At 44.7% G+C, this 23341-nt stretch overlaps 1 protein-coding gene across 1 annotated transcript; it reads left to right on the top strand.

The window, feature by feature from the left end:
* The first annotated feature begins 1199 nt into the window (after positions 1–1199).
* On the top strand, positions 1200–23090 carry mrm1 (mitochondrial rRNA methyltransferase 1 homolog (S. cerevisiae)). Its single transcript, XM_070858089.1, has 6 exons — positions 1200–1431; positions 6709–7638; positions 9932–10025; positions 10122–10242; positions 18610–18729; positions 22465–23090. Exons 2-6 carry the CDS (start codon positions 6734–6736, stop codon positions 22506–22508), a joined length of 1284 nt encoding a protein of 427 aa, XP_070714190.1. The 5' UTR covers positions 1200–1431; positions 6709–6733; the 3' UTR covers positions 22509–23090.
* The last annotated feature ends 251 nt before the right edge of the window (positions 23091–23341 follow it).

Below are 23341 nucleotides of genomic sequence, written 5' to 3'. Positions count from 1 at the left end.
CTGTGCCCAAAAAGAGATACTACCTACTGTCTACCTAGCAGGGTTATGCAGAGCTCCTTCATGGTAAACGAACAAAAGGAGGACAGCGGAAACATTATAAGGACACTTTCAAAGCCTCTCTGGTAAAGTGCGACATCACCACTGACACCTGGGAGACCCTGGCTGCAGACCGCCAATGGTGGAGAAAGTCCATCCGGGATGGCGTTGAGCTCTTTGAAGCTCGACACAAGGAGCATGAAGAGGCCGGGCGCAGGCAGCGGAAGGAGAGCACGGCAAAGTAGCCCTATTGATCCTTTTCCCCCGACGAATGTCTGTCCCATCCGTAACAAGGTCTGTGGCTCTCGTATCGGACTGTTCAGCCATCAAAGAACTCACTTTGGGAGTGGAAGCAAGTCCTCGATTCTGAGGGACTGCCTATGATGATGACCTAGCAGGGGTTCAGCCAGGCCTGGTGATGTAACTTGGGAATCAGGTTAACCAGCTTTGGGAGACTTGGTGAGTGATACCTAATCCAGGCAGATCTATAGCACTCCAGGGTAATGGTGGTGATAAATAAAGCAACCAGACTTGGCTCACTAATGGACCTAGAAAGGTAGGCGACTCATTCAGGCCTGAGCTACTTCCCACTTGATCCCAGAGAACTGCAGGCCAATGCACAATGGATAGGATCCTAGCTGGGAAAACATCAGCGAGTTTAGCTGTGATTTGATCTGCTGCACTGGTTTTAGTTCAGTAAACTTCAGCAGTACCTCTACAAACTTGCGAACCCGACAAATCTTTGCCTTGACACCTACTTTGTGGATTTGGGTAAATGGGACGTGTCACTACAAGGACAGATTGTACAAAATGCTGCGGACGATGGAAATCTGAAAGAAAAACGGAAAATGTATGAAATTCTCAGCAGACCAGGCAGCATCTTTGGAGAGAGAAACGGAGTTGACGGTTCAGGTCGTTAAATATGGAGACAAAAAAAGTGGGTTTGCAAAATAATAAATCCATTGTGATGTGGGTAACTCCGTGTTGAACCTAAAATTGACATCGGCACAGTGTATACAACACAATGACGTTTAAAGGAATTGACTGAAAGCAGCTCGACTGCTGACCGCTAGATCCGACCCGCTTCATGGCGGAAGGAGATTGGTGTTGCACGGCATGGGAAGGGAGGGAGACTTCCGCTTCCGGCTGGGGGCGGGCCCGCCGTTGCTGGGTAACCGGGGCCGGGCTGGGCTTGGGACAGATTGACACCACGCGGCCGGCGTAGGCTGAAGGCCTCTCCTCGGGCTGTGCCATTGTCAAGCTTCGGGGCTGCGGCGGATTGTGTGAGCAAAGAGTGGGTCCCGCCGTCACTGCCAGGCCCTGAGGGGGCTGGCTGAGGAAAGTCCTCTGTTGGTTGGCGACCGGCCACCAAAATCAACTCACAACATTCTCATAGTAAGTTAAGGCCTTGATTTGCATTTAACTGCAGCTTGTCAACTGCTCACATCACCAGATGTACCTTGCTGGATTTATCATCTATAAGCACCAACTTGCCCTGTCAGAATATTCCACTTTTCATGGTGGCTAATCTAACACCCTCTTCTCCCCTGTCATTTTTTGGGAGTTCCACAGGCGCCATTTCACCCAAGCAGCCATTCTACATGTCATGTGTGAGCCAAGACGATGAGTGCTAACGTCCTGCACTACCTTCCTACTATTGCTCTGCCTGATGGTCACCCATTCCCTATCTGCTTTTGTACCCATGGTGCCAATATACATTAATGATTTAGACAAAGGAATTGAATGTAATATCTCCCAAGTTTGCAGATGACACTAAGCTGGGTGCTAAGAGACTGCAGGGTGACTTGGACAGGTTAGGTAAGTGGGCAAATACATGGCAGATGCAGTATAATGTGGGTAAATGTGAGGTTATCCACTTTGGTGGTAAAAACAGGAAAGCAGAATATTATCTGAATGGTGACAGATTGGTAAAGGGGGAGGTGCAACGAGACCTGGGTGTCATGGTACATCAATCATTGAAAGTTGGCATACAGGTGCAGCAGGCGGTGCAGAAGGCAAATGGCATGTTGCCTTCATAGCGAGAGGATTCGAGTATAGGAGCAGGGAGGTCTTACTACAGTTGTACAGGACCTTGGTAAGCAACACCTTGAGTATTGTGTACAGTTTTGGTCTCCCTAATCTGAGGAAGGACATTCTTGCTATTGAGGGAGTGCAGCGAAGGTTCACCAGACTGATTTCTGGGATGGCAGGACTGACCTAAGAAGAAAGACTGGATCGACTAGGCTTGTATTCAATGGAATTTAGAAGAATGAGAGGGGATCTCATAGAAACATATAAAATTCTGACGGGATTGGACAGGTTAGATGTAGAAAGAATGTTCCCGATGTTGGGGAAGTCCAGAACCAGGGGTCACAGTCTAAGGATAAGGGGTAAGCCATTTCGGACCGAGATGAGGAGAAACTTCTTCACTCAGAGTCGTGTGCATGTGGAATTCTCTACCACAGAAAGTTTCTAGGGCCAGTTTGTTAGATATATTCAAAAGGGAGTTAGATGTGGCCCTCACGACTAAAGGGATCTAGAGATATGGAGAGAAAACGGGAATGGGGTACTGAAATGCATGATCAACCATGATCATATTTAATGGTGGTGCAGGCTCGAAGGGCCGAATGGCCTACTCCTGCACCTATTTTCTATGTTTCTATATCCCCCATCTCCAACCTCCCTTTCCTCTCCAGACTCTTTGAATGTGCTATCATAGCCTTGCAAAGAAGCAGTAGCAGTTCATTTGGATAAGCAAAATTCGGTCAGACAGAGTCAGCATGGATTTATGAAGGGGAAGTCATGTTTGACAAATTTGCTGGAATTCTTTGAGGATGTAATGAACAGGGTGGATAAAGGGGAACCAGTGGATGTGGTGTATTTGGACTTTCAGAAGGCATTTGACAGGGTGCCACATAAAAGGTTACTGCACAAGATAAAAGTTCACGGGGTTGGGGGTAATATATTAGCATGGATTGAGGATTGGCTAACTAACAGAAAACGGAGAGTCAGGATAAATGGTTCATTCTCTGGTTGGCAACCAGTAACTAGTGGGGTAGCGCAGGGATCAGTACTGGGACCCCAACTATTTACAATCTATATTAATGACTTGGAAGAAGGAACTGAGTGTAACGTAGCCAAGTTTGCTGACGATACAAAGATGGGAGGAAAAGCAATGTGTGATGAGGACACAAAACATCTGCAAAAGGACATAGACAGGCTAAGTGAGTGGGCAAAAAATTTGGCAGATGGATTATAATGTTGGAAAGTGTGAGGTCATGCACATTGGCAGAAAAAAAAAATCAAAGAGCACGTTATTATTTAAATGGAGAAAGATTGCAAAGTGCCGCAGTACAGCGGGACCTGGCGGTACTTGTGCATGAAACACAAAAGGTTAGTATGCAGGTACAGTAAGTGATCAAGAAGGTCAATCGTATCTTAGCCTTTATTGCAAAGGGGATGGAGTATAAAAGGGGGGAAGTCTTGCTACAGCTATACAAGGTTTTGGTGAGGCCACACCTGGAATACTGCATGCAGTTTTGGTTTCCATATTTACGAAAGGATATACTTGCTTTGGAGGCAGTTGAGAGAAGGTTCCCTAGGTTGATTCCAGAGATGAGGAGGTTGACTTATGAGGAAAGGTTGAGTAGATTGGGCCTCTGCTCATTGAAGTTCAGAAGAATGAAAGGTGATCTTATCGAAACGTATAAGATTATGATGGGGCTTGACAAAGTGGATGCAGAGAGGATGTTTCCACTGATGGGGGAGACTAGGGCATGATTTTAGAATAAGGGGCTGCCCATTTAAAACAGATGAGGAGAAATTTCTTCTCTGAGGGTTGTAAATCTGTGGAATTCGCTGCCTCAGAAAGCTGTGGAAGCTGGGACATTGAATAAATTTAAGACAGAAATAGACAGTTTCTTAAACAATAAGGGGTTATGGGGAGCGGGCGGGGAAGTGGAGCTGAGTCCATGATCAGATCAGCCATGATCTTATTAAATGGCGGAGCAGGCTCGAGGGGCCGTATGACCTACTCCTGCTCCTATTTTTTATGTTCACACTGAGGCTTATAGCTAAGAAAACTGAGACTTGCGATCACTGCTGCTGGAAGTCATTACCTGAAGGGCAGGTATGAGAAGGTGCACTCGTGTATAGAACACCTACCGTGTCGGGTTTTAGGGTGGCAGGCTGCTGCTGAAGCTCTGCATTGCTTTGCTGTAGTCAGGCAGACATAGGCAGTAGACATGCATGTTATGGTGAGTTGTGAAACTCACATTAACATGACCTGATACTTATCATCATAGCCAGTCCCTCGAAACGAGAATGACTTGCTACCACGACGAAAAGGGATGAATTCATGCGTTCAATGAAGGGCCTAATATTCCAGATCCCGAACTACATCTTGAAGGGTGGAAGATGCCTGTGCGTGGATTTTATTAACGTGTGGTGACCACACGGGCTTGACAGAGCTAGGTCTTGATCCAATGGCAAGGATTAACCAAGACGACTAGAGACCAGCTCTTCTGCACGGACCTAGTGCACGTACATGTCACAGTGTGGGCTGGCCCGTGCTGCCCCTGGGCCCTTGCCTTTTCTGCGCCCCGATCACATCCCTCTACGAACTCTTGCCGCTCCTTCGCCCTGACCTCGCTGCTCCTGCTGTACCTGCCCGTACTGCAATCAGCAACCTGGATTTGGGCGACGTCAAATCCAGTCCTCTTTGTAGCCGTCACTCTCCTGCAGCAGCACACGCTGCTCCCTGCAGTGGTATGCCACTGCACACTGCTCCCTCTAATGGCCCCAGCCTACTGATGGTCTTTCAGGCTGGGACCACACCAGTTGCTGTGTGCTCGGACATGGAGAACAGGTGGGGAAGTGGAGCTGAGTCCATGATCAGATCAGCCATGATCTTATTAAATGGCGGAGCTGGCTCGAGGGGCCATACGGCCTACTCCTGTTCCTATTTCTTATGTTCTTAAACCTGCGCCCATCTTTCCCGCAGCTCCGCGTTTGAACTGCTCCATTTGTTTTTGCCCCCGCCACAGCACTGAAATGGCTCGAATCAGAATTTAATGAGGGTTTAAAGAAAATGACTGAAGGCAGCTCAACCGCTCACATGGTAGAGCTGACCCACATTGTGTCAGAAGGCAATTGATGTTGCTTGAGATGGGAGGGCAACCTCCACTTCCTGTTGGGGCCTTTGAAATAGTTGACCGTGCCATCCTCCTCTAATGCCTCTCCTCTGTTGTGCAGATGAATGGGACTGCCCTTGCTTGGTTCCACTTTTGCTTATCCAATTATAGCCAGATGGCTTCTCTTCCCACTTCCACACTGTTACCTCTGGAGTCCCCTAAGAATCTATCCTTAGCCCCCTCCTATTCCTCATCGACATGCTGTCCCTCGGTGACATCATCTGAAGATGTGACATCAGGTTCCACACGTATGTTGACAGCACCGAGCTCTACCTTACTTCCACCTCTCTTGACCTCTGTTGTCAGACTTTGTCCGACATCCAATCTTTGATGAGCCACAATTCCCCCAATTGAACATTGGGAAGATCAAAGCCATTGTCTTCAGCTCTTTTCTTCCCTCACCACCAATTCCATCCTCCCCAGGCACTGTCTCGTCTGCTGTAACCCTATTCCTAGGCTGACATCAATGCTGCTTTAGGTTTGATGCCTTTCCATTGCAGAAGGGCTGAGATTTAAATCTTGGTGTATCTTTCCAAATTTCTTCTCATGAAAATAGCTTTTGCCTGCGTCCATGCTTTAATCAGAAGCCTGTGCATCAAATGTTAATGTTGGTTGAAGTTGCAATTGTGATTTGGATGTTGTGCAATGGAGATCATTGTTTACCACTAAAGTTAACTATTTAGATAACTCAAGTTAGTGTGGTAATTTTAGTGATGGAAATTGGAATGCAAGATTTGCTGTTGTCCACAGTAAAATTCAATTTCACCAATACATCTCTTTGTATATTCCCCACCGGTTCTCATCAAGCCACTTTGTGGTTGAAAGAGCAGATAGATACCTTTCTAGATCACCGCTACTTCTGTTCTTGACCCACCTGTCAGGATATGTATGATCACATTTCACTGAGATTTTCCCGCTTCCCCAACCCTCCACTCGTGCCTCCCTGCAGTGGATTGAAATAGTGATAACTGGATTATATTGACATTAATATTTGGTACCCGCCCTCTTCTCCCCCCCCCAGCTCTCTCCCTTGCTCCATCATTATATCCCGAGTGCTGCTGGAGCACAGTTCGATGAGTGCCAGCTGACCCTGGTGCCTTGTTGTGTGGTTGCTGCTTTATGTGGCAGCCTAGTCGATACTTGGAGGATATTCAACTGTAGTGGTCATCACAGCCTAGCCAGATCCTGTCCTCACCTAACATTTGCGCCCTGTGTTCATTAGGATCACTAAATCGTGATTCGGTATGGTAAGTAGCCAGTTTATGTTACCCAGCTCAGGGGCACTGAGTCAATTTGTCACATCCTAACTACTGGCTGAGATCAGTTGTCGCTGCACAGACAAGAAATCAAAGGAAGGGCCTTCTGTTTGGTATGCTTTCGTGCTACATTTAGTGGTGCATTTACTTATTGGACTGTCACTTATTTTCAGCAATGAGCAATTGTATACAGTAGTTTGACAGAAACAATTTGCTTTTGACAGGTGGAGTTTTTAAAACAGGCAAAAAATGTCATCGGTTATGTTGAACGAAGCTGCCAGGTGTCTGAGGACGGGTCTGTGGCAGTTTTCACGGTTACGGTTTGTGCACCATTGTAGCTGCAAAAAGGAAATGTCCACCGACGGAGCATCAGTCAAACAGAACCCCACAGCTAAATCTGAGACGGCATCAAAGTCGAGTAAGAGCCACAAACACGACTTCAGTAAGTCAGAACTGGATGCTAAAGGTAATGCAGAGAGATTAACTGAGTTCCCAGAGAGCTTCCAAGAGACTGCTGCATACAGAACGGCAAAAAAACCAGAAATAAATCTTTCCACTGGGACTTTAAGGAAACGAGATGATGCTGGTTTTATTCAGCGGTTGCAAAACATTTCCAAAGTCACACTCACACGATCAAACGCGAAATCTGGTCATGTCCGTAACTCGGAGTTTCATAACCTTCGAGATGATGATTTTATAAAACGGAAAGTGCCAAAGATTTCTCGATCTGTTGAAAGGGAGACAGACTCAGAAATGTTATTTGGCATCGCACCCTGCAGCCTGGCCTTTTCCCAATTACGCAGAAAGATTTTCAAGCTGTTTGTTAAGGAAAATCGAAGCCAGAGAGCTGAAATGCAGGGAATCTATCAGCGAGCCAGGGAAATCGGAGTGCCAGTTCATCAGGTGATGAGAAAGGTGCTTGACAGGTTATGTGAGGGCCGAGTTCACCAAGGCATTTGTCTGGAGGTGACACCACTGGGCTATGTGAACTATGATCAGTGTCGTTCAACAGATATTGATGGTTCTGAACACAGCGACAAACCGGTCTTGTGGCTGGCACTGGAAGGAATCCAGGATCCAATGAATATGGGAGCTGTTCTTCGTTCAGCATACTTTCTTGGAGCAGATCTTGTTCTAGTAAGTCAGCAAAACAGGTAACTATTACGGCTGTTGTATTTTAAAGTAACCATGGATTCACTTTAAGGCTTTCTAGGTTTATTTTTATAAATGGTTGTTTAATCTGTAAATTTTAATATTTCATTTAGATTGTGTTATGATATATGAAAGCCCATATAAGTAAGGAAATTGTAGTGCATGCATGTGAACATTAATAAATAAAACCTTTTTTAAATTGGGCTGTTGAAGATAGAAACATGAAGCATTGGTGCCCTCTGGGCATTAAAAATGCTGGTCCTGCAAATGGAGCCTTGCTTTTTGTCACCCCTGCAGTTCACTTCACTGAGGTGGAAGAATGTGAATAAAAGTTAAATAATGGGTAATTCAAAAATTAAATGGTAATTAATCTTAGGATTGGGAATTTTAAACTAAAATTACCATTCTTGAGGGTTTTTTTTTTCTGTTCCTGGGATGTGGGTGTCACCGGCAAGGCCGGCATTTATTGCCCATCCCTAATTGCCCTTGAGAAGGTGGTGGTGAGCCGCCTTCTTGAACCGCTGCAGTCCGTGTGGTGAAGGTGCTCCCACAGTGCTGTTAGGGAGAGAGTTCCAGGATTTTGACCCAGCGACGATGAATGTGTGTGACTTGGAGGAGAACGTGGAGGTGATGATGTTCCCCTGGGCCTGCTGCCCTGACCTAGGTGGTAGAGGTCGCGGGTTTGGGAGACGCTGTCGAAGAAGCCTTGGTGAGTTGCTACCGTGCATCTTGTAGATGGTACACACTGCAGCCACGGTATGCCGGTTATCCTGGAAATCATTCTTTGAAAGTCAACATATGCTGAGAGTTATATCACATAAATGATAGCAATAAGCATCTCATTACCTTCTGATACACGTTGCTATAAATGCTGTGGATGTTTCCCCCAAATTGTCCAGCAGGTGGCACTCACACCATGTTTATTAAATAAGAAAGGCCTCTTTCTCCCCCCATTTCAGAATAAGCCCGTTAAGTTTTTTAAGGAATACTGGCAAGACTCCTCATCAAACTGGCACTGTCCCACCATAGGGATGCCCAAGGATGTTTTGCAGCAGTGGAGTTGGAGGAAAGTTCTTTGTCATTGAGAATCTACAAATAAATTGAGATCAAAATTGATTTTTGAATTTGAGTTCTTTTAATATTGCTGGTATCTATCTGCATGTAAAACCTCACCATTTTCTCAATGGGGGTGGGGGTTTTACTGAAAAAAACATTCAGATTGTTGAAGACATTTTGAAATGATAGACCTGTTATTAATCATGGTGATGTTAGGACATCTACTATTTCATTCAAATCCTCATCTGACTTTACTGAATTTTAGCAGGTCTGTCATTAAAAAATATTTTTAGCAGATTATTTTACCCACAGAATGACGGGCATTTATTTTGACATATTGCACGTTACAATTTGCATTGTCATAGGACAAAAGCTATATGATTCTTATATGACCAATATTGTTCATATTTATGAACATAGACTGTATAAAATCTGTTCCTCCAACTATTGGGCCGGTGATTTAAACCTTGTTGAATTGATCCATTTAATGTTAACTAAGTGGTGGCTTGGCTCAGTGGTAATACTCACACCTCTGAGTCCAAACGGTGTAGATTCAAGGCCTGTTCCAGGACCTGAGCACATAATCTAGACTGGCACGTCAATGCATTATGGAGGGAGTACTGCATTATCAGAGGTGTTATACCTTGGATGAGATGTTAAACTGACATGAAAAATTCCATGCTACTTTTCCAAAGATGAGATCGCCCAGTGTCCTGACCAACTTTATATCCCTCAGTCAACACCACCAAAGCAGATCAACTGGCCATTCACCTCAGTAATGTTTGTGGGACTTTCCTGTGCACAGATACCAACTTCAAAACATAATTCATTGGCTCTGAAGCACTTTTGGCCGTCCCGAGGTTGCGAAAGGCACGACTTCTTAATATCAAAAGCAACCGAGTTACATCAAGTCTTGTTACAAAAGAGAGTGGTCGTATCCTGAAGGCAGTGACTCACGCCAGGATGTGATTCCACGCAACACCCTCAATACGGTATCCAAGAAGCTGCTGTTCCTTACATGAGCATCGCCACTGAGTATAGGCAAACCATTGTGCAGACTATAGAAGGGACGATTAGTTCTTGGAAAATAACAGTAGCAGGATACCTTCAATGTGTGCATGTTTAGAAATGAATGATGTACCATAGAATATCTGGTAAATGGAGAAATGGGAATTGTGTACAATGTGGACATTTGGTGGGCAGAGTGTTTATTAATATTCACCTTGTATTGTCTTCCAGTTGTTCTCTAACACCAACTGTGAGCAAAGCTAGTGCTGGAGTTGTCGAAGTTATGACTGTATATTGTACGCCTGGTTTGTCGCAAGTGCTAAAGGTAACAGAAATTCAGATGTACAAAGTTTAAAGAGTGTGACGGTATTTTTGCGAGTGTAATGTTGCTTAACTGATGTTTTCTTCAACTTCAATACAGGCAAAAGCAGCCCAAGGCTGGCAAATAGTCGGAACTGTTGGAATATCTACAGAGGCTACCTGGGCGCCAATCATCCCTTGTGCAGAGTTCCAGTGCAATAAACAGACCATCCTGGTTCTAGGTAGTGTAAAATGGCTGCTTAGTTTGCAAGTGTTGGACAAGTGTAGTTAGATTTTCTTCTAAGATGGGGTTGACAAAAAAAATCGATGTTCATGCTCGACATTTAAACCTGGTGCAATAACCCCCCATTTGTAGAGGTTTACTCGAGGAAAGGTTTAATTTAAAAGTAAAATTCCTGTAAAATAGTTCATGTTATAATGGATCATTTATGCCTTTTCAGCAGTGATTCTGCTGCAAAAATGCAGAATCGCTTTCTGATTACACCAATTATATTGTCCCGCTTTATAAAACTGGTTTGTCACAAGCTGGACATGCTTTTGAAATAACACCATTATTTCCTGCTCAAGCGACTTGAGCACAAAATCTAGGCTGACATTTCAGTGCAGTGCCGAGAGATCGCGACACGGTTAGAGCTGCTGTCTTTTGGATGATACCGAGGCCCCAACTGTCTGTGGAGGTGAGGTGGACTTAAAAAATCCCATGGCACTATTGAGAGAAAAGCAGGGGAGTTCTCCCAATACCTTGGCCAACATTTATCCCTCAACCAAGACCAGCAAAACAGATGATCTGGTCATTTATCTCATTGTTTGTGGGACCTTGTTGTGCGTAACTTGGCTGCTGCATTTGTCTACATTACAACAGTGATTATGCTTTGAAAGTAATTCATTGGTTGTGATGTGCTTTGAGATGTTCTGAGGATGTGAAAGGCACCATATAACTTTTTTTTGTGTCTCTACACCTTGTAGTGATATAAAAGATTACAGGAAGGGAGAAAAACTGATCACAGCCATATTCTTCTGGTGCATGATACACCATCCATAACATGAAGAAAAAGGCACATGGGGAAAAGTAAAGGGTACTTTACTCTGTAGCTGGCTGTGGGTATTCCTGACCTGAGGTGCTTAATAGGGACAAAATCTTCTGCTCCTTAGTATTGACACTATAAACACAAAACTCCCCTCCAGAATTTTTGAATCAACATAAAGCAGTTCCAATTGCACATCAACCAAAAAGTGGCATTATAACTCGGGCATTCGGTTCCAATTTGATGTCCAAATGCTTGGATGTCACGCTGGCTTAAGTATAACTCAAGTCATAGTGACAGGCATTCTCACCCACACTACATAGGATTACATAGGATATACGGCACAGAAACAGATCATTCGGCCCAACCAATCCATGCCGGCGTTTATAATCCACTCGAGCCGCCTCCCGTCTTTCTTCATCTAACCCTGTCAGTATAACCCTCTATTCTTTTCTCCCTCATATGCTTATCTAACCGTCCTTTAAATGCATCTATACTATTCGCTTCAACCACTCCCTGTGGTAAATGAGTTGCACATTCTCACCACTCTCTGGGTAAAGATGTTTCTTCTGAATTCCCTATTGATTTCTTGGTGACTATCTTATATTGATGACCTCTAGTTTTGCTCTTCCCCACTCTATCAAAAACTTTCATGATTAGGTCATTCCTCAGCCTTCTCTTTTCAAGAGAAAAGAGACCCAGCTTGTTCCTTTCCTCATAAGTGTACCCTCGCATTTCTGGTATTAGCCTTGTAAATCTTCTCTGCACCCTCTCCAGTGCCTCTATATCTTTTATAATATGGCGACCACAATTGTACAGGGTACGCTAAGTGTGGTCTAACCAAGACTCAATACAAGTTTAGCATAACTTCTCTACTTTTCAATTCTATCCCTCTAGAAATAAACCCTTGGTTTGCTTTGTTTATGGCCTTGCTAACCTGTGTCGCAACCTTTAGTGATTTGTATATTTGTGCTCCGAAATCACTTTGCTCTTCTACCCCATTTAGATTCTTATTTTCCAAGCAATAAGTGACCTCCCTATTTTTCTTACCAAAATGTAATAGCTCACATTTATTTGTGTTGAATTTCATTTGAAAATTATATGCCCATTCTGCAAGTTTATGAATTACGTCTTGCAATTTATTGCAGTCCTCCTCAGTATTGACGATATCCCCAATTTAGTGTCGTCTGCAAATTTAGAAATTGTGTTTTTGATTCCAAAGTCTAAATCGTTAATATAAATTGTGAACAGTGGTCCCAGTACTGATCCTTGTGGAACACCACTACCCACCTTCTGCCACTTTGAAAACCCTTTATCCCTACTCTCGGCTTTCTGTCTTGAAGCCAGCTAGCTATCCATTCTGCTACTTGTCCCCTGACTCTACATTCCCTGACCTTATTCATTAGCATATTATGTGGTATCTTATCGAAGGCCTTTTGAAATCTAGATAAATTAAATCTGCTACATCACCCTTGTCTACATTCTCTCTTGCCTCTTCAAAAAATGTAATTAGATTGGTCAAGCAAGACTTTCCCTTTTGAAACCATGCTGACTATTATTCTTTTTTGATTCGAGATCGTCTTCTGTTTTCTCCTTTAGTAGGGATTCTATTATTTTTCCTACCACCAATGTTAAGCTGACTGGCCTATAGTTCCTTGGACATGTTCCATCTCCCTTAAATTTAGGTATTATGTTAGCTATCTGCCAGTCCTCTGGCACCACACCTTTTTCTAACGAATTACTAAATATGTGTAGTAGTGCCAGTGCTATTTCTTCCCTAGATTCTTTTATAATACGCGAATGTAATCCGTCCAGACCTGGGATTTTATCCTCTTTGAGTTTCTTTAGTTTATTTAGTATGTCTCCTCATTTTATTTTAAATGCAGTTAACTCATTACTAATCTCATCTCTACCTGTTTTATCTCCCTGGTAAATACTGAAGCAAAGTAATTATTTAATATCTCTGCCATCTTTCTATTGCTGCCTGTGGTATTATCCTCTCCATCCCTATTCCGATCTTTTTAAAATTTATCTGCCTGTAAAATATTTTACTATTTTGTTTTATATTCCTTGATAATTTAATTTTATAGTTTCTTTTTGCCTTCCTAATTGTTTTTTGACACCTCTGCTAATCCCTTCATATTCTCCCTTATGCTCTTCTCCCCTGGTGCCTATGTACTTAATGTATGGCTCTTTCCTTCCCCTTAATTTTTCCCTTATGGCTTTATTCATCCATGGTGTCCCAATAGTGTTTAGCTTGTTCTTGTTTATTAGCGGAATATATTTTTCCTGGACTCTGTTGAACACCGTTTTAAATGTTTCCCATTGCTATCCTACATCATTGTTTGCCAATAATGTCCATTTTATTTTCTCAAGTGCTAGTCTCAGCCCCTCAAAATCAGCTTTTCTCCAATCTATTACCCTGATTTTTTTCATACTTATGTCCTTATCAATTATTATCTTAAAGCGTATTATATTATGGTCACTATTGCCTAGATGTTCCCCTACTTTTACTTCTCTTATGTGCTGTGGTTCATTCCCCATTACTAGATCCAATATAACACTCTCCTAACATTAAACAATTAGCTGCCGGGAGAACAGAGAATGTGTCGAAGCACAGAGTCCTTTGTCACTGGACCTCGGTGTTGGTCAGACTTAAGTTCAATCTGCAGTATGACAAGGATCTGCCAACTGCATTGCAATCTGCAGAAACATAGGTGCAGGAGTAGGCCATTCGGCCCTTCGAGCCTGCACCGCCATTCAATAAGATCATGGCTGATCATTCCCTCGGTACCCCTTTCCTGCTTTCTCTCCATATCCCTTGACCCCTTAGCCGTAAGGGCCATATCTAACTCCCTCTTGAATATATCCAATGAACTGGCATCAACAACTCTCTGCGGCAGGGAATTCCACACGTTAACAACTCTCTGAGTGAAGAAATTTCTCCTCATCTCAGTCCTAAATGGCCTACCCCTTATCCTAAGCCTATGTCCCCTGATTCTGGACCGCCCCAACATCGGGAACATCCAGTCCCGTCAGAATCTTATACGTTTCTATGAGATCCCCTCTCATCCTTCTAAACTCCAGTGAATAAAGGCCCAGTTGATCCAGTCTCTACTCATATGACACTCCAGCTATCCCTGGAATTAGTCTGGTGAACCGTCGCTGCACTCCTTCAATAGCAAGAACGTCCTTCCTCAGATTAGGAGACCAAAACTGAACACAATATTCCAGGTGAGGCCTCACTATGGCCCTGTACAACTGCAGTAATACCTCCCTGCTCCTATACTCAAATCCCCTAGCTATGAAGGCCAACATACCATTTGCCTTCTTCACCGCCTGTTGTACCTGCATGCCAACCTTCAATGACTGATGAACCATGACACCCAGGTCTCGTTGCACCTCCCCTTTTCCTAATCTGCCGCCATTCAGATAATATTCTGCCTTCATGTATTTGCCCCCAAAATGGATAACCTCACATTTATCCACATTATACTGCATCTGCCATGCATTTGCCCACTCACCTAACCTGTCCAAGTCACCCTGCAGCCTCTTAGCGTCCCCCTCACAGCTCACACCACCACCCAGTTTAGTGTTATCTGCAAACTTGGAGATATTACACTCAATTCCTTCATCCAAATCGTTAATGTATATTGTAAAGAGCTGGGGTCCCAGCACTGAGCCCTGCGGCACTCCACTAGTCACTGCCTGCCATTCTGAAAAGGACCCGTTTATCCCGACTCTCTGCTTCCTGTCTGCCAACCAGTTCTCTATCCATATCAGTACATTACCCCCAATACCATGCACTTTGACTTTGCATACCAATCTCTTGTGCGGGACCTGGTTAAAAGCCTTTTGAAAGTCCAAATACACCACATCCACTGGTTCTCCCTTGTCCACTCTGCGAGTTATATCCTCAAAAAATTCCAGAAGATTCGTCAAGCATGATTTCCCTTTCATAAATCCATGCTGACTTGGACCGATCCTGTCACTGCTTTCCAAATGCACTGCTGCTTCATCCTTAATGATTGATTCCAACATTTTCCCCACTACTGATGTCAGGCTAACCGGTCTATAATTACCCATTTTCTCTCTCCCTCCTTTTTTAAAAAGTGGTGTTACATTAGCTACCCTCCAGTCCATAGGAACTGATCCAGAGTTGATAGACTGTTGGAAAATGAACACCAATACATCCACTATTTCAAGGGCCACTTCCTTAAGTACTCTGGGATGCAGATTATCAGGCCCCAGGGATTTATCAGCCTTCAATCCCATCAATTTCCCTAACACAATTTCCCGCCTAATAAGGGTATCCCTCAGTTCCTCCTTCTCACTAGACTCACTGTCCCCTAGTACATTCAGAAGGTTATTTGTGTCTTCTTTCGTGAAGACAGAACCGAAGTATTTGTTCAATTGGTCTGCCGTTTCTTTGTTCCCCATTATAAATTCACCTGAATCCGACTGCAAGGGACCTACATTTGTCTTCACTAATCTTTTTCTCTTCACATATTTATAGAAGCTTTTGCAGTCAGTTTTTATGTTCCCTGCAAGCTTCCTCTCGTACTCTATTTTCCCCCTCTTAATTAAACCCTTAGTCCTCCTCTGTTGAATTCTAAATTTCTCCCAGTCCTCAGGTTTGTTACTTTTTCTAGCCAATTTCTATGCCTCTTCCTTGGTTTTAATACTATCCTTAATTTCTCTTGTTAGCCACGGTTGAGCCACCTTCCCTGTTTTATTTTTACTCCAGACAGGGATGTACAATTGCTGAAGTTCATCCATGTGATCTTTAAATGTTTGCCATTGCTTATCAACCGTCAACCCTTTAAGTATCCTTTGCCAGTCTATTCTAGCCAATTCACGCCTCATACCGTCGAAGTTACATTTCCTTAAGTTCAGGACCCTAGTTTCCGAATTAACTATGTCACTCTCCATCTTAATAAAGAATTCTACCATATTATGGTCACTCTTCCCCAAGGGACCTCGCACAACAAGATTGCTAATTAGTCCCTTCTCATTACACATCACCCAGTCTAGGATGGCCAGCTCTCTAGTTGGTTCCTCGACATATTGGTTGAGAAAACCATCCCTAATACACTCCAGGAAATCCTCCTCCACCGTATTACTACCAGTTTGGTTAGCCCAATCAATATGTAAATTAAAGTCAGCCATGATAACTGCTGTACCTTTATTGCATCCCTTATTTCTTGTTTGATGCTGTCCCCAACCTCACTACTACTGTTTGGCGGTCTGTACACAACTCTCTCTAGCGTTTTCTGCCCTTTGGTATTCCGCAGCTCCACCCATACCGATTCCACATCATCCAGGCTGATGTCCCCCCTCACTATTGCATTAATTTCCTCTTTAACCAGCAACGCCACCCCTACTCCTTTTCCTCTCTGCCTATCCTTCCTAAATGTTGAATACCCCTGGATGTTGAGTTCCCAGCCTTGGTCACCCTGGAGCCATGTCTCCGTGATGCCAATTACATCATATCCGTTAACTGCTGTCTGTGCAGTTAATTCGTCCACCTTATTCCGAATACTCCTCGCATTGAGGCACAGAGCCTTAGGCTTGTCTTTTTAACACACTTTGCCTCTTTAGAATTTTGCTGTAATGTGGCCCTTTTTGTTTTTTGTCTTGTGTTTCTCTGCCCTCCACTTTTACTTTTTCTCCTTTCTATCGTTTGCTTCTGCCTCCATTTTATTTCCCTCTGTCTCCCTGCATAGGTTCCCATTCCCCTGCCATGTTAGTTCAACTCCTCTCCAACAGCACGAGCAAACACTCCCCCTAGGACATTGGTTCCGGTCCTGCCCAGGTGCAGATCGTCCGGTTTGTACTGGTCCCACCTCCCCCAGAACCGTTTCCAATGTCCCAGGAATTTGAATCCTTCCTTTTGCACCACTCCTCAAGCCACGTATTCATCTGAGCTATCCTGCGATTCCTACTCTGACTAGCACGTGGCACTGGTAGCAATCATGAGATGACTCGTGGATTAAAATACTTGCATTTAACATTTTTCATACAGCTATTTAGCTAAATAGACACACGGACACATAAGGAATGTTAAGAATATATAAAAGATTGCTCAGTTTTTCATGAACTCACTTGGATAGGTTAGGTGAGTGGGCAAATGCATGGCAGATGAAGTATAATATGGATAAATGTGAGGTTATCCACTTTGGGGGTAAAAACACGAAGGCAGAATATTATCTGAATGGCAGCAGATTTGGAAAGGGGGAGGTGCAACGAGATCTGGGTGTCATGGTTCATCAGTCATTGAAAGTTGGCATGCAGGTACAGCAGGCGGTGAAGAAGGCAAATGGTATGTTGGCCTTCATAGCTAGGGGATTTAAGTATAGGAGCAGGGAGATCTTACTGCAGTTGTACAGGGCCTTGTGTTCAGTTTTGGTCTCCTAATCTGAGGAAGGACGTTCTTGCTATTGAGGGAGTGCATCAAAGGTTCACCAGACTGATTCCCGGGTTGGCGGGACTGACATATGAGGAGAGACTGGATCAACTGGGCCTTTATACACTGGAGTTTAGAAGGTTGAGAGGGGATCTCATAGAAATTTACAAGATTCTGATGGGACTGGACAGGTTAGATGCGGGAAGAATGTTCCCGATGATGGGGAAGTCCAGAACCAGGGGACACAGTCTTAGGATAAGGGGTAGGCCATTTAGGACTGAGATGAGGAGAAACTTCTTCACTCAGAGTTGTTAACTTGTGGAATTCCCTGCCGCGGAGAGTTGTTGATGCCAGTTCATTGGATATATTCAAGAGGGAGTTAGATAAGGCCCTTATGGCTAAGGGGATCAATGGGTATGGAGAGAAAGCAGGAAAGGGGTACTGAGGGAATGATCAGCCATGATATTAAATGGTGGTGCAGGTTCGAAGGACCGAATGGCCTACTCCTGCACCTATTTTCTATGTTAACTTTTCTATGACTACTTTTGAGGTCCTACTTTTTAATTTAGCTCCTAGCTCCCCAAATTCGTCTCGTAGGACCTCATCCCGTTTTTTACCTATATCGTTGGTACCTATGTGCACCATGACAACTGGCTGTTCACCCTCCCTTTTCAGAATGTCCTGCACCCACTCCGAGACACCCTTGACCCTTGCACCAGGGAGGCAACATACCATCCTGGAGTCTCGGTTGCGGCCGCAGAAATGCCTATCTATTCCCCTTACAATCGAATCCCCTATCACTATAGCTCTCCCACTCTTTTTCCTGCCCTCCTGTGCAGCAGAGCCATCCACGGTGCCATGAACTTGGCTGCTGCTCCCCTCCCCTGATGAGTCATCCCCCTCAACAGTATCCAAAGCGGTGTATCTGTTTTGCAGGGAGATGACCGCAGGGGAGCCTTGCACTACCTTCCTTCCACTGCTCTTCCTGCAGAAAATGGTTTCAGATTGGCAGGCGCAATATAATTGCAGGCAGCAAGTACCACTTTGTCATAGTTATTTATATGTCACCAAATCACTATCCTTTGCTTCACACCTCAATATTTCAGCAGTTCATCTCACACATGCAAACTTTCTTTTCCACTCCCCCACCCTTGCAGGAAATGAAGGATTTGGCCTTTCCGATGACATAAGCAGCCTTTGTCACGTAATGCTGACGATACCAGCAGGCAGAGGCTTGCAACCTGGGATTGAATCCTTGAATGTGTCCGTTGCTGCAGGTAATTGTTAGTGAAATAATTCCACACCAATTTAGGCAGTTGCATTTAGTGTCATTTTTTTCTCCCTAGTCAGAAACAACAATTGTACACATTGAAGATCAAACATTATGAAGAATTAATAGTCAGCCTTTGGGCATATACTTCACATTGAATAATTTTCAGAAAGATTCTGAGCGTTGCCAAATGTACATTGTGAAAGATGTAAGTTGTACTTTAATTCAGAATTAATATATGAAGCACTCTTTGCTGATGTGCACTTTATATCAGAGGCACCACATTAACTTCTCTAATTATTTGACTGACGCGAATGTTTGCCTGGTAGCTTATGTCTTAATATGCTAGTTTAGACATTGCAATTTCTTTGCAGTATTTTGGAATTAAATATTTTATGTATGTAATTTGTTGTTTGTTGTGAATAATGGAAAGGAATTGACAACTTCTGGAACAAAAACTGCAATAGATGATTTGTATTTATGAAAAATTTGGAGCAGGTTAGTGTAATCGGACATATATAGATTGATTGGCCAACCTGATACTCAGGATAAGTTCTCCATGTGCTAATGGTTGTCTCAATAACTCTTGGCTGCCATCTTGAAAATCTTAGTGAACATGAAAAGTAAAGGTGTCTGGGGCTCTCAATAGGGGTGCAGTATCAGTTTTGAGTTACTATGCTAAGATGTAAGGGGTAATATTAACCTAACCAGTCAGGCGGGAAACTGAGATCAGATCGGGTGCCTGTTTTATGCCTCACCTTATTTTACTTTCCATTGATTTCAATATTAGCTCAATAACAAGGATGGTACCAGAAATGCAAGTGTCTACATATCAGGAGAGGATGAATAGACTGGGTCTCTTTTCTCTTGAAAAAAGGCTGAGCGGTGACCTGATAGAGATCTTTAAAATTATGAAAGGTTTTGATAGAGTGGATACAGGGAGAATGTTTCCACTTGTGGCAAAGAGTATAACTAGAGGCCATCAATATAAGATAGTGACCCAGAAATCCAATAGGGAATTCAGAAGAAACTTCTTTACCCAAAGAATGGTGATAATGTGGAACTCGCTACTACGGAGTGGTTGAAGCGAATAGTATAGATGCATTTAAGGGGAGGATAGACAAGCATACGAGAATAAAAGGAATAGAGGGTTGTGCTGATAGATTTAGATGAGGAACGACAGGAGGAGGCTCGAGTGGAGCATAAACACCGGCATGGACTGGTTGGGCTGAATGGCCTGTTTCTGTGCCGTAGATCCTACGTCAGCTCCCAGCAACTGGCTCTGAGCAACATTGGCAGAGAGCTAGCAGCTGACTGGACTCTTGACCTTATGTTCTTTCTCTCTCCGTTCGGGTCCTACATTCCTACATACTTTCTTTGTTGCATTCTATCTATTACTCTGTCTAACTCTTTTGCACACTTTGGGCCCAAGTTTCGGCCTCAGTTGCTCCTGATTTTTTGGAGCAACTGGTATAGAACGGAGTATCTTAGAAATTCAAATTCTCGGCATTTAGTTTGCTCCAGTTCTAGTCAGTTAGAACAGTTTCACTTTGGAACAGAATTTTTTTTTCAAAAGGGGGCGTGTCCGGCCACTGTTTTCAAAGTTTCGGCAGTGAAAACTTACTCCAAACTAACTTAGAATGGAGTAAGTGAAGATTTTTGTACGCTGGAAAAAACCTTGTCTACACTTTAGAAAATCAGGCGTAGGGAATGGCTGGGGGGGAGGGGCGGGGTTTAAAGGGAAGTTTACAAACATTAAACACTTCAGTTTTACAAATAAAGAGCCATCATCAATAATAAATGATAAAAACATCAATAAATCAACCAATAAACCAATCAAAAAAAATTAATAAGAAATAATTTTTTTTTTAAATCAATAAATAAAACATTTTCTACTTACCGACTGCAGCACCGGGAGCCCTCCAACAGCGTGCTGGGATGCCACCCCCAGTGTGTCTCTGTCAGTGTCTCTATCTCTCTGTCTGTGTGTGTGTGTCTCTCACTCTCTGTCTGTCAGTGTCTGTGTTTCTGACAGCGAGGGGGGGCGGGCAGGGGGAGGGGAGCAGGGGGAGGAGAGGGAGGCAGGGGGGGAGGAGGAGAAGGGGAAGGGGGGAGAAGGGGAAGGGGGGGAAGAGGAGAAGGGGAAAGAGAAGGGGGGAGAGGAGAAGGAGAAGGGGGGGAGAGGGGAAGGGGGAGAGGAGAAGGGGGAGAAGGGGAAGGGGGGGAAGAGGAGAAGGGGAAAGAGAAGGGGGGGAGAGGGGAAGGGGGAGAGGAGAAGGGGGAGAGGGGAAGGGGGGGCGGGAGAGGAGAAGGGGGAGGAGGGAAAGGAGAAGGGGGGAGGGGAGAAGTGGGGGAGGGAAAGGAGAAGAGGGGGGAGGGGGGAGAAGGGGGGAGGGAAAAGAGGAGGGGGGAAGGCCCCGGGCCCGGCCGGGCCCAAGACTTCGGGCAGGGCCCGTCCCCAGCACCAGATTTACAGGTAGGTGGCGTTGGGTTGGGTCGGGAGCGCCGGTCCGGTCCAGGGGGGTGGGGCGGTCGGGAACATGGGTCGGGTCGGGGGGGGGGGGCGAGGAGGGAGGTCGGATAGGGAGGGAGCGCGGGTCGGGTCGGGGGTGGGGCAGAGGGGGGGTCGGGTCAGTTCGTGTCGGGGGCGGGGGGGAGGGAGGTCAGGTTGGGTCGGGGGGGGGGAGGGGGAGTTGTGGGAGCGTAGGTTGGGTCGGGGGGGTGGAGGGAGGGAGGGAGGGAGGTCAGGTCGGGTGGGGAGCGCGGATCGGGTCGGGTCCAGGGGCGGGAGTTGGGTCGGCGGTCTGGGGGCGGGAGGGGGGGGGAAGCGGGAGTCAAGTCGGGTCGGGAGGAAGCAGGAGCTGGGCGTGGGAGGCAGCCTTATGCACGCAGCCCCAGTGAGGCCATTCGGCCAGGGCTAGGGGCTGCGTGCTTCGGGCCCCTCCCACACAGTTTTGGGCGCCTGGAGCTACTGCACATGCGGCCCACTGTAGCGCACATGTGCAGAGGTCCCGGCACTGTTTTCAGCGCAGGGACCTGGCTCCGCCCCCTACAGCTCATGCTGCGCCGCGCCCGACTCCAGAGGACCAGCAGGGAGCCGGAGAATCTGTAAGTTTTTTTTAGGCGCACTTTGTGGCGCGAAAAACGGACGTCCAGGTCGGGGCTGCGCCGTTCAAGGCGTGGCCCGAAACTTAGGCCCTTTATGTCTCTCTTTCCTGCAGAGCCCTCTTTCTGCTGCATGTGGCCTACATTGTGTCTCTCACCGATGTTTCTTTACTGATTTACTTGGAGGGTTGGGGAAAGCCTGTCTGAGTCAGGAGAGAGTTATGGTCAGGGTAAGTGAGAAAGTTGGCCTGGCAAACACCTAACCAGTTAGGTTGAGATGGGCCGGCAGGTGGGAAGAAATAAAGTAGAAGAATGGCTGCCATTGCTGTTTTAGGAGAAGAAATCCAGCAAATCTTCCACCCATGCCCCCATCGGTAGGTCACCTGGCTCCCACAAATTGTATTAAAGTGGTATGGCTTCTTGGGAACATTGCAAGCAGCTAATTGGAGGAATGGGCCAGATACCTATAGACCAAACCAGACCAGAAGATTGAGACAAGACTTCACCCATGTTCCAATTCAGAGACTTCAAAACTCAACGTTTTTGACAATAAAGATGACTCGGTTCTTGTGGTATTCAATCTGTAGCCAGTTTTGTTCTGTTATTGTGACTTGATTCTCCTTTTTTCCTTCTACAGGCATTCTCTTGCATTGTATAACCAGCAAAAGAATGAAGGGGTGACCAAGACGTATCTCCCCATTCTGATCTCTCCACACAATTTTGAGGTGGAAGTGATTTATTTAGGATCTGGAAATAATTTGGCAGCTGACTGTATTAACATCTCCAGGTGGGACCAGTTTAAGTGCTGTATACTTTTGTCCTGTACCAATGTGTCATTTGCAATATAATCCAAACCAAATAGATACAGAGTAAATAATGCTGCTACATACACTGACTTTTGTACTAATGATGTGGAATGTAAAAGTTTATTTGTATAAATGTGACCATCTGCACAGGTTATAATTTGATCTCCATCTGTACTACTCTGTGGGGGGGAAAAAAGTATTTTACCTTGAGATTCCTATTGATGAGGTTGGATAACTTTCATGTGAGCTTGTATATTAGTCAACTGGTGAGTTGGATGAAAATATTTACTGTGGAATAATGATAATGATTTGAAAATTACAATGAAAATATAACATTGTTCTTAAATGAGTATGTGTGCTTTAATTATGCAAAATTTACAGCACAGAAACAGGCCATTCAGCCCAATTGGTTTATGCTCCACATGAGCCTCCTCCCACCCTACTTCATCTCACACTATTGACATATCTTTCTATTCCTTTCTTCTTCTTGTACTTATCTACCTTCCCATTAATTGTGGCATAACTGTCAGTAGAATACTTGTATTTATTTTATAGCTTCAGAATCCTTTTTTTTAAGTTACATTTTGAATAACAGTCTAGTTTACTGCAGGTTCATCATGCCAGCTCCATTCTGGGTAGTGTCATAGCTGGAAACATGTTGCAGGTGAGGCTGGGTCTCGCTGCGAGGAACCTTCAGGGGCTGATGGT

Source organism: Pristiophorus japonicus, chromosome 16 (genome assembly GCF_044704955.1).
Source record: "Pristiophorus japonicus isolate sPriJap1 chromosome 16, sPriJap1.hap1, whole genome shotgun sequence".
Taxonomy (NCBI): domain Eukaryota; kingdom Metazoa; phylum Chordata; class Chondrichthyes; family Pristiophoridae; genus Pristiophorus; species Pristiophorus japonicus.
Note: the sequence above shows the minus strand (reverse complement) of the source record. Positions and strands in the feature narration are given on the sequence as shown.